This window comes from Sinocyclocheilus rhinocerous, unplaced genomic scaffold, assembly GCF_001515625.1.
Source record: "Sinocyclocheilus rhinocerous isolate Xijiao unplaced genomic scaffold, SAMN03320098_v1.1 scaffold847, whole genome shotgun sequence".
NCBI lineage: Eukaryota > Metazoa > Chordata > Actinopteri > Cypriniformes > Cyprinidae > Sinocyclocheilus > Sinocyclocheilus rhinocerous.
In genome coordinates this window covers 105,273-116,791 of record NW_015662598.1, presented here as the reverse complement: position 1 = coordinate 116,791, position 11,519 = coordinate 105,273, and the positions used below count along the sequence as shown (strand labels likewise).

At 37.0% G+C, this 11,519-nt stretch overlaps 1 protein-coding gene across 1 annotated transcript in view; it reads right to left on the bottom strand.

The window, feature by feature from the left end:
- Positions 1-11,519, bottom strand: part of pcsk5a (proprotein convertase subtilisin/kexin type 5a) — a 43,762-nt gene that overhangs the window by 16,833 nt on the left and 15,410 nt on the right. The window contains exons 14-29 of the mRNA XM_016538310.1: positions 10,572-10,691; positions 10,004-10,106; positions 9,715-9,905; positions 9,362-9,449; positions 9,171-9,274; positions 7,136-7,274; positions 6,933-7,048; positions 6,520-6,622; positions 5,949-6,085; positions 5,256-5,456; positions 5,010-5,078; positions 4,245-4,287; positions 3,968-4,110; positions 3,544-3,744; positions 1,788-1,871; positions 1,470-1,668 (exon numbers count right to left, since the gene is read on the bottom strand). Coding sequence (XP_016393796.1) covers positions 1,470-1,668; positions 1,788-1,871; positions 3,544-3,744; positions 3,968-4,110; positions 4,245-4,287; positions 5,010-5,078; positions 5,256-5,456; positions 5,949-6,085; positions 6,520-6,622; positions 6,933-7,048; positions 7,136-7,274; positions 9,171-9,274; positions 9,362-9,449; positions 9,715-9,905; positions 10,004-10,106; positions 10,572-10,691 — 2,041 coding nt within the window. The remainder of the gene's footprint in view (positions 1-1,469; positions 1,669-1,787; positions 1,872-3,543; positions 3,745-3,967; positions 4,111-4,244; positions 4,288-5,009; positions 5,079-5,255; positions 5,457-5,948; positions 6,086-6,519; positions 6,623-6,932; positions 7,049-7,135; positions 7,275-9,170; positions 9,275-9,361; positions 9,450-9,714; positions 9,906-10,003; positions 10,107-10,571; positions 10,692-11,519) is intronic.

Here is an 11,519-nt window from a genome sequence, read left to right as displayed (position 1 = left end):
ATACTCTGGGGAACAGGCGGGGAACGGAGATCCATTTCTCGCCAGTGTCCACTCCACAAAGGCGGCGAATTCCGCTCGAGGGCCATCTTCGGACGACGGCACTCTGAACGCGGGGTTGAGGCTGGCGTCATAGAATGCGCAGAGCGCGTCATCCGGGTAGGTGGTAAGATGGGCAATAGCCAGAAACGGTCTGGTATGACCCTCGAGCGATTTTTCCCCCTGCTCCAGCAGAAGGAGGATGTATTCAGGGCGAAGGAGGGGATCCACTGGGGCACACAACGGAAACAAAAACACTGAGAGAAAAACGAGAAACAAAACGGAGGGGAAACACGCAATTTAAACTGTTGTGGTCCGAGATTCTGTCACGTTCACCTACGGAGAGGAGCGAGGAATGAAGAGACAAGGCGTAAATAAACATAATAGTCTTTTAATCCAAAATCCAAGGGAATACACGGGCCAGACAGGAGCACAGGTAACACATGGGTTGACGTACAATCTCGGACAAAAACAGACAGCACAGACTCGAACTTAAATGCAAGGGATAATTAACAAACACAGGTGCACTGAATGACTAATTAAACTAAACGAGGACAGGAAAAAGACCATATAAGGAACATCAGGAACAAAGACAGGGACAAAACACAACGAAACAGGTCCATGATCCTGACACTTACATTGTTTAGTTTTTTTTATTTTAAAAACTCCATACTGGGATTGAGAAATTTTTATGAGTGCCATTTTATTTTTAACCCTAAAATGCCTACTTTATCACGTTTGCTACACAAATGACTAAATCCTCTATATTATCAACATAATCAAAAAAAGCTGTTTTATGTACTACATACTTCATCTGATTGATAGATGAATGATGATGTCTTCGTCTGATTGATAAATTGATAGTTTATGCTTTTTAGCAAGTAAAAGTCCTTAAACAACTGTTTTATTTGTTTAAATAAATAATTTAAAAAACGCCCCCTTGTGGTACAATTGCATTGCATTATATATTTTGCCCTCCACAATAAAAATGCACAGCTTTGATCATAAAATTAAGCATTTAAATATGATCTTACTAAGTCATACTATTGGGAAATATAGAGTAGCTGATATTTATGCATTTTATGTAAGAAGTTTCATTGATTTGCATTACAAGCTATAGAATTTCCTTACTTTCGGGTTTTTAAGAATCAGCAACTGCACCAAATTGCATATTTTTGCTCAGTTTGGGCCTTTGGGCCTAAAAGTCTGATGTATCAAATATGAAAAGCAAATAAGCAATATTGCATAAATTTGCTTAATAAAAATGTAATTACACTGTAATTAATGTAAATGATTTGGCTTAACTCTAACATTTAAACTAGAGAGTTCATGCGAACTAAATGGGTGCAAGAAACCTGAAAAAGTGAACCTGAGGGAAAACAGTATATGATTAGCTTTTCATTCCTCTACATCAGTGTCTGTAAATGGCTTACCTTGTGCACTTGCGCACACACTGGCCGGCCTGCAAATAAACAGGGTTTTTACGTGCCGACTGGCAGCGTGTGCAGAGCTGCTCATCCTGGCACTGGGCACATCCTTGAGGGCAAGTCTCACAGTGCCCGCTCTCCTTACTGCCAAAGCCGCCCGTCGGGCATCGTACCACACACATCTGATCTGCATTCAGATATCGACCTAGAAGACAGAGTGGTTAAAACACACATAAATAATGTATACTTATCCATTCACCTAACCCTTTATACGACCAACCAAAGATTTTTCCATCCATCATATTATTCTTTGAGTTGTATTACCTTTGACACAAGTGTTGCATTGAGTCTTCGTTTTCCCCCAGCAGGATTCACATGACGAGTGACAGTCCTCACATTCCCCATCATCTGAGAGATGAGAGCAGGAGCAGTTATATCCAACAATTATTTTATAGCAAAAGTATAAAAAATATACTAAAACTATATATTTAAAATATTGTACTTACAATATTATCCCATTAAGGCCATAAGTGTACTTGAAGAGAGAACACTTTCATGACTATGTTTCTTAACACACTTAAGTACACTTTGTGTACTTTGTAATAATATCAAATTAAAAATATTACTTTAAAGTACATTTTAGATCACTATGTTATTGATGTGTTGACTAACATACTAAAGTACATGTAAAGTACTTGCGTTATTTGATAATACATTTATAGTTAATATGTTTAAAATATACTAAATTGCAACTTATTCATTAAAGAACCTAAAATAACTTTTTCTTTATTAATGAATGAACCAACAGACTCCAATGATCTAAAGAACCAATAAAGTAAAATGACACAGTCAATAAATAAATAAATAAACGTTAAAGTACCTTATCTTACAACTAAAGGGTGCACATTAGTACCTCAGAGTAGTAATATGCACCAGTACTACAATAAATGTTTTAGGGGAAAATATGCTAGAGTACTGCCCCAGTGACCAGCTGTTGTAAGGTACAATTGTAAGGTACAATTTTTGCACATTTTCTTCTGAGAGTGAACCTACAAAGAAATGACCATACAGACAGCTCAAGATTTATTGCAGTCATTTTGTATTTAGTCATTTTACTTTATATTTCTAATAAGTTAATTATAACTGATATGCTATAGGTTGCCAAACTAAAACATTCTTATATGATATTACAAATATTTCCTGCTAAATCATCAGTAGGCTTTTCCAAAGCTAAGCACTTGAAAAAGCTTATTATGTAATGGTGGAATTTAATTCTGAAGCACTGTGGTTAAAAACTCTGTTTTGTTTTCAGCGGTATCCTAAAATTAATGAAGTCATGCAAATGACTGCAAATGCTCTCCAAATTTTCTCCTGAGAAAAAGCCTTTGGTAATCTGTGAACTCTTCAGCCCTCCTCCTGGAGAGGCAATGTCCTGCAGGGTTTAGCTCCAAACCTAGTCAAACACATCTTAACCAACTAATTAATGTCTTCAGCATCACTTTTTCCAGAAAATCGTAGGCAGGTGTGTTAAAGCAGGTTGGAAATAAACTTGCCAGGGAGAGTGGGTCTCTATAGGAGCAGTTCTGAAGACCTCTGCAATGCAGTTCCAATGTCTAAGGTTGATGATACACGGCAACAGTTTCAGCAATTTTGCAGAGCTACTTTTTTAAACAATGTTGCTTGGGCACTTTTCCATTGAGAATGGGTAACAAATTTATATCTGGATATTTTAGATTGGTCTTGTGCCCTATGTCTCACCTGGTCACCCATTGACGGCAACATTGCTAAAAAAAAGTTGCCCCGTGTATCATCAGCCTAAGACTGTGCTCAAATATAAGTCTGCAATCAAACATTAGAGTTCAAAAGGAAGATATCAATATGACTGTGACCCTACATAGAACCAGCAGTTTTGAAAAATGGATCGATCGATGGATTGATTTTAATATGAAGTCATATAAAATCGAATTCTTCCAAGACCAATTTATCTGGACTATGCCATGAGACAAAGTTAACATCTCCAGAGCTACGAACAAGCAATCTCTAAATAATACATTTTTCCTCTCTGAAGTGTTGCTCTTACCAGTGAGGTATGTCTGGGCAGGGCAGACATCCTGTTCAGGCACACATGCTCCATTATCAAGCGTAAATCCATCGCCGCAGCTGTCACAGTCACTGTCCTCCGGCCCACTGCATTTCCTGCAGTCTGAGTGACATTCCTCACACTCCTGAGAATCTTCATCACCATAGAAGCCATTGGGACATTCCCGCACACACTTCCCATCTGCAGGGTACAGTATAATAAACACATGAACAATCTTGTCCAATTGTGTCAAAAGAAGGTTGAAAACCACTATAGTGGAGCATGGCACTAGCAATGCCAAGGCCATGGATTTCCCCGGGAATGCATGAACTGATAAAAAATATATAGCCTATCATGAATGCTATGCAAGTCATTTGTATAAAAGCATCTACAGAATGCATAAATTTAGGTGTTAATGTCCAACCTGACAGGAAGAGGTCAGATTCACACCAGTAGCACTCATCTTCATCACAGCTGACACAATCATGCTCACAGGACACACAGCTCATGGTCTCCTCCACTGTGTATGTCTTAGCAGGACAGTGCTTATAGCACCCCTCTTCAAACCTGTGCAGAAAGAGCATTTCGGTCACTTCTCAGAGTGGCACACATCTGTAAATTAACTTTCTGAAATGTTTATTCTGTCTTTCGCACATACGTTCCAGCAGATAGTTCTGTTACATCATTTAAATGTTCCTTACTTGTAATATCCAGCAATGCAGGACAGGCAGTGTTTGGGATTATCTGCAAAGTGAAGGAACTGTAAATTATGTAGAAATATCTGTCTGGTCAACTCAATACAGTTCATGGTGGAATGTGAAGTCAAAATATATTGTCACATCCGTCAGTGATATTCTAAAAGTACTTATTTGTGACACTGGACCACAAAACCAGTCTTAAGTCGCTGGGGTATATTTGTTGCAATAGCCAAAAATACACTGTATGGGTCAAAATTATTTTTCTTTTATGCCAAAAATCATTAGGATATTAAGTAAAGATCATGTTCCATGAAGATATTTTGTAAATTTCCTACTGTAAATATATTAAAACTTAATTTTTGATTAGTAATATGCATTGCTAAGAACTTCATTTGGACAACTTTAAAGACGATTTTCTCAATATTTTGATTTTTTTGCATCTTCAGATTCCAGATATTCAAATAGTTGTATCTCGGCAAAATATTGTCCTATCCTAATAAACCATACACCAATGGAAAGCTTATTTATTCAGCTTTCAGATGATGTATAAATCTCAATTTCGAAAAATTCACCCTTATGACTGGTTTTGTGGTCCAGGGTCACATTTAGATTTACTAAAGAAATTTAGATGAAAGTCTGAAGAGCACATGGCAAACAAACACAAACATCAGCCATGTGCTCCAATACAAAACTAACCCCATGTATGAGCAATAGTAATAGTATAATTTGCCTTGATAAAACACAGAACAGATAGAACGCTGAACTTACAAAGAACACACTTATTACATCCCTCTTCACATGACATGCAGTCATCATATTCTGGGTCTTCTACCTCCCCTAACACACACACACACAAACACACAAATTAGTTACATTCATTGATGTTTGTCCTGGAAGTGCAAAATTATCCCAAAGCCCAACATCATTAATAACAGACATTGTGCTAAATATCTCTTTTTGAAACAAGCAACAAAACAAGTGACACTTGAACTGCACAGGAAGATAAAGTCAGACCTTCACCACACTCCAGTTTATTACAGACTCCGTCGTTGATGTAGAAGGAGTCCTCACACCTGATGCAGTGTGTGGCTGAAGAACAGAGTTTGCAGTGTGAAGGACACGGCTCACATGCTTTCAGCGCTGTGTGGAAATGAGCCTGAGGACACACTTCCACGCACTCGCCACGGTAGAGGTACCGGTCCACCCCAAACTTGTCTACAGCACACACAAACAAAACGCATGATACACACAAAATTACCATAACATACACAGAGGGACACATACTGTTAGATGGTGGGACCATCATGATGTTGTTACTCGTATTTTCATTTTGGTGGCTTGAAGCCAGGAATGAAATTGTGGAAATAAAAAAAAAAAAAATGTATCTTAGAAGCCAAAGGTAAATTAAAATACAAGCTAAGGTCATATTTGCTATTGCTATTAGATGTGAGACAGTAACATTGGATTGGATTTTAATTTTTAAATAAACTACCGGTATTTGCATCTTTTTGGTTTCATTTGCTTGCCACTAAACAGCAAATGTAAGACTACTATATTATGAAGCCCATTTTACTCACATTTGGTGCTTGCCAAGTTTTCATTCTGGACACTGGATGGAGTTAGATTAACAGGATTGTGGCACATGCTAATTTAGTTGAGTTATTGGGACAGCAGCCCTTTGGACTATGATGAGAAATGAATCCTGACCTGTATCACAGCTGGTACAGTTAGCAGGACCAGCATCAACGCACTGAGCACAAGTGTGATCACAGAGGTGACACTGTCCACTGGATGGGTACTTCCCATTTGAGCAGCTGACCACACATCGGCCCTCATCCAGCCAACTACAAGAGCCGGACAGAGGAAATGCATATTAGTGGAAAATAACTGTAGAATAAAATGCAATGAAATAATTAAGCAAAAATAATATTACAATAATTAAGAAATTTTACTGTTTTTGAAAGTAGTCTCTTTATTTGATCAAAAACACAGTACTATAGTTGTTCATTAGTGAAAAAATATTATTGTCGTTTAAAAAAATGTTTTATATTTTGCTATATTATAAAATGTAATTTATTCCTGCGATGGCAAAACTGAATTTTTCAGCATTACTCCAGTGTCACGTGATCCTTCAGAAATCATTCTAATATGCTGATTTGGTACTCAATTGTTATTAATTATTATTGGTACTCAATTATTATATAATAGATTGATTATCAAAAATGATTATTAAAAATGCTGCATAATATATTAAGTAATTGTCGAAATTGTTTCTTACTGTGTGTTGGAGCAGCTGAGACAATCCACACTCGTTGGACCTTTACATTTATGACAGGACTCATCACATGGTTGACACTCTCCACTCTCATCCTGATATTCCCCTTTAAACACAAACATAAATCGGTTACAATTATATATTTCAGGTGTCCTTGTTACACATGTTACATGTAATTACTATTATAATAAAAATAAATTATGCATAACTACATGCAAGTAACCCTAAGCCAAACCCTAATCCTAACCCCAACCATATAGTAAGTACATGTAGTTATTTAATATTACTCAGTACTTAAATGTATAATTACACTGTAACAAGGACACCTTAAAATAAAGTGTTACCATGAAATGTTACAACAACTCTACTTTATATCAACTGGTTACATATTACGGTTGGAAAAAAACAGAACTTACCATCAACACAGTTGTGGCTGAGAACACACACACCGTCCAGTAGTGTGTGTCCATCTACACACTCACTGCAGTTTTCTTTACCTGGCCCCACACAAGCCAGACAGCTCGCATCACACCTGCACATATATACACACACTTAAGAATCAAAATACAGGTAGGAAATTATGATAAATGCTGAAAGGATGAGCGGTTGTAGCTCACACCTTTTACAGGTGCTCTGAGTGTCTGTGCTGTCAGAGTTCGGTTGTACAGCGTAGAAACCTTGACTGCAGGAGGACACACATCTCCAGTTCTCCATCAAGTAGCCTTCAGCACAGCGATTACATGACTCTAGACCTGCAGCTGTAGAAAAGACATGATCCTATCACATCTACACAAATGCAAACTCAGCTAAAGGCAAAATGTCATAGTCACAAGATCCTGTGCAGGATTCCTACTGGAATTTGATCACAATTCTGAACAAAATCTTAATGATCATATGTATATTATACACTAGAATTACTTGTTTGATAGTCCAATGTGATATTGAAACGAAATAATTAGAAATAAATAAAATAAAGTCTATAGTTGGTACACAGTGTTGGGGAGTAACTAGTTACATATAGCCTAACGTAATTACGTAATTTAATTACAAAATAAATGTAACTGTAATCTGTTACAGTTACTGAGAAAAAAATCTGTAATTAAATTACAGTTACTTATGAAAATGTTTACAAATGATTACAAAGGGAGTTACATCTGAATATTTTCACACACATACAGATTTGACTGATTTCCTTACAAAACTACATTGACTTCTGTAAAATATGTGACATATTTGAATATGGGACACATGCTTATTTGATAACTTTTTATTTCCTTTTTGGGTTTATTATTGGGTATATTTTTTAAATTAACTGTTTTTTTTCAAAGGCATTGTTAGATGCCAGTGTTTCCTGTCATAGCTATTCAAAGATTTGATTTCAAAAACAGTATCATAGCTATTAAATGATATCTTATGATTTTAAAGCAGTATTTAACCTCAGAATGATCTCAAAGTAAACGAAGTGCTAAAGTCTTATTTTTTTGGTGGTGGCTGTGCTTTCAAAAAAATACAAATGATTAAAATCTTAATTCAAGTGAAGAAGGATTTTGAAGTCTGACAGTAATCAGTGTTTCCAGGCCCAAATGCTTTATCGGATCTCAGAATAAAACAACAAACAGTGCTAATATATACTTAAGGTGTGCTGTAGTACAACCAAAAAATCATGATCCTAATCTTTATCTATTTGATACATTATAACAAGCAGAGGGTTTCCAGCATTTAGACATTAGATATTAACATCATCACATCATGTACTACTTATCATTAATGTTCATTGAAATAATTAAAAGTATCATGAACATTTTTTAAGAAAATTAAGTATATATGATTTATGTATTTCCAGGGGTCAATGAACTCTTGTTAAAAATCTAATCATAAGGATATGCTATTGATAATCATAAAGTATTTTTGGTATTTTTAATTAATTAATTTATTTTATTTTATTGAAATCCTTAATGAAATTACTATTAGGATCCTTTATGACTGGTTTAACATGATGAATTGAGTTAGGAATCCGTATACAATCCTAGGGACAGTGGTTCTCAACATGGAGGCCGGGACCCATGGAGTTTCAGCAAACTTTCAAGGGGCCTGCAGGATGAGTTCAAATTGATTTAAAATGAGACAAAGCAAGCATTAAAATAGGCTAAAACAACTGTTTATTTCCTTTGAAGAACTAGGGTTCCTGCTGTCTTGCAAAACCTATATATTATATGAGGAAGCCTAGTTTTAAAAGTATGATTTGTAGACCTGGAAAAGTAATTTAAGTAAATAAAATCTTGAAACAAAAATATATTTCCTTATCCATTAAATCACAAACAACTGGAAAAGACATGTAAATTAATTAGTTAAAAAGAGTGGGAACCCTAGAGGATATAAAAACTTCTAAAACTTCTGGAATCTTGGAATGTAAATATTTACATTTTATTTATTTACCTAAATAAACTAGAAGTAGATTTAAATAATATATTACAATAAGCTTTGAAAACAAAACTAAGTCTATGAAGCCTTTGAATATTGTTGTGGAGAATGTTGGGGGGCCTTAGAGCCAAAAAGGTTGAGAACCACTGTTCTAGGGTTGGACTCAGGCATGTTGATCTGAATACATTTGGTGGGATGTCATTGATAGTGTATTGTATTTTTGTGGATTGTACCAGCACATGTAGCACAGGCTGGGTGGCAGGGCTCACATGAGTCCTCCGACTCACTGTAGTAACGGCCCACCTCACAACTCTTCTGACATCTGTTCCCCACCAGACTGAAAGAGACAGTCAACTTTCATTACGATGAAAAGACTTGGCTACATTTTGTCATGAAATTCAAATATTTTATTAAAATCTATTACCTTGTGCCATCAGAGCACTCTGTGCAAATGGAGGCTGAGGTGCATTTCATACAGTTCTCAATATTACACTTTCTACACACGTTTTCCTCTGCATGGCAAAAACATTAATAACACAAAATTAGTCAAAGGTATGTCAACACTGAAAGTGAAGTTTAAAATACAGCTATGTGCTTTGGACCAATTGCGATGTTGTGGCTGGCGTTTCAAATCTATTGGCTATAAACTAAAAAAAGAACATTTTGTGCCGTGGAAAGGATTCAAGGACATTAAATGTTTGTCATGGAACCACAGATGTAAATAAAGAGCCTTTGAGTAAACAAGTAACTGGCTTGTTTTGGTGGCATCACTCTTACCGTGGTAAAGATAGTAGCCATCCTCACAGTTGGTCACACAGTTGTTATTTTCCTCATTCAGATGATATCCAGATTTACAGGCTGTGCACTGATCACTGCGGCTGCCCAAACATGACTTGCAGGAGGAGTAACACTTTTTACACCTCTTCTTATCCCCCCAGTACCCGCTCGGACACTCGGACACACAGGTCCTGAAAAATTAGTTGTGCAGTATTATCAAAAACCTTGTGAAGGAGAGAGAGAGATAGTGAGACAGGGAGAAAAAAGTACAGAAGTAAAATGTTCTTACCTTGTGTTATTTTTGAACTTTAGGAAAAAGTGCATGCAGGAAACACATTGATGGGGTCCAGGTCCTTCACAACCATCCTCACTACATTCTGGGTCACAAGAGTCTTATATCGAGGAGAGGGAAAATGAAAAGGTATCCCCATATACAAAAGAATGATATATTTACAATAGCCCCAAGAAGTGCCCTTGTGACAAAAGAAGCACACTTTAGCATATTTGTATAATTACTTTACATACACTTTGATAATGATAATCAAAGGTGGGAAGGTATAGCCCACTTAAAAATATATGGGCTAAATGTCATTGCATTAGAAAATAATATATTTAACCAAGTGACATTTATTTGACAGAAAAATAGCACAAGCACACCTCTCATACAAAACAAGGGTACTGACTTACATCCATTAAAAATCCAACCATCACTGTGACCCAGTTAGTAAAAAGTCTTTGAAATATGGCTTAAATGGCCTTTGCATACCATGCATTAAGTATCCACTATATATTATAATAATTTGTTTTTTATTTAAATTATATTATGTACATTTGTTTGGCTTATAAAGGTAAATCACCATTGTACTCCTCTGTGGTGTCATCTTCAGGCAGCAGCTGGGCAGAGCGGGGCTGCTCATGTCGAATGTATGGATGTGTGGATGTTCCATAAAGCACCAGGGACCATTCTACCAGTTTCCCTAATGTAAACAACAAAGAAGGAAAAACATTTTACTGTATATTCTATGGCAGGTGTACTTGACTTTTTGTACATATACCATGGATTTTACCACAATATACTTTGAATACTTTGAAGTATCTTGAAGTTGGAGTACCAATTAAATGGTATTACATGGATATGGTAGTCACCTATATCATAGTACTATAGAGTTAGTACTAGGTGGTGCATGCACAAAAAAAAAAAAGGTTCTTCAGCGATTCTTTGGGGTGGTTGAGGCTATATAGCTCGACTTCCATACAAAAAACCCATTAAGCACCTGGTTAAAATAGAGTGTATTTCCTGAAGATAACGTTGTTCTCAACCTTCTTGCCCCCAAGACCCCTATAAGGAATTCCAGGAACCCCACACAAGACTTTTTGACCTCAGAAAAGCATAAAAGTGATTCAAAACAGCTTTTGCCATTGTAGTAAATTCCCATTCATAGCAAACATATGAGAGTGGAGTAACATATCTAAAATCAACGGAGGAGAATAGGGTTCCTCTTCTGGTTCTACATAGCACCATTTGATAAAGGTCCTGTAAGCACCTTTAAAGATAGGTGCAATATAGCACTTAAAGGGTTAGTTCACCCCGCCCGCCTCCGCTCACTCAAGCCGGCCTCTGCTCACTCTAGGCCGCTGGCTACCGCTCACTCAAGCCGGCCTCCACTCACTCTAGGCCGCTGGCCACCGCTCACTCAAGCTGGCCTCCGCTCACTCTAGGCCGCTGGCCACCGCTCTCAAGCCGGCCTCCACTCACTCTAGGCCTCCGGCCTCCGCTCACTGTAGCCCGCCGTGTGTGACGCTGT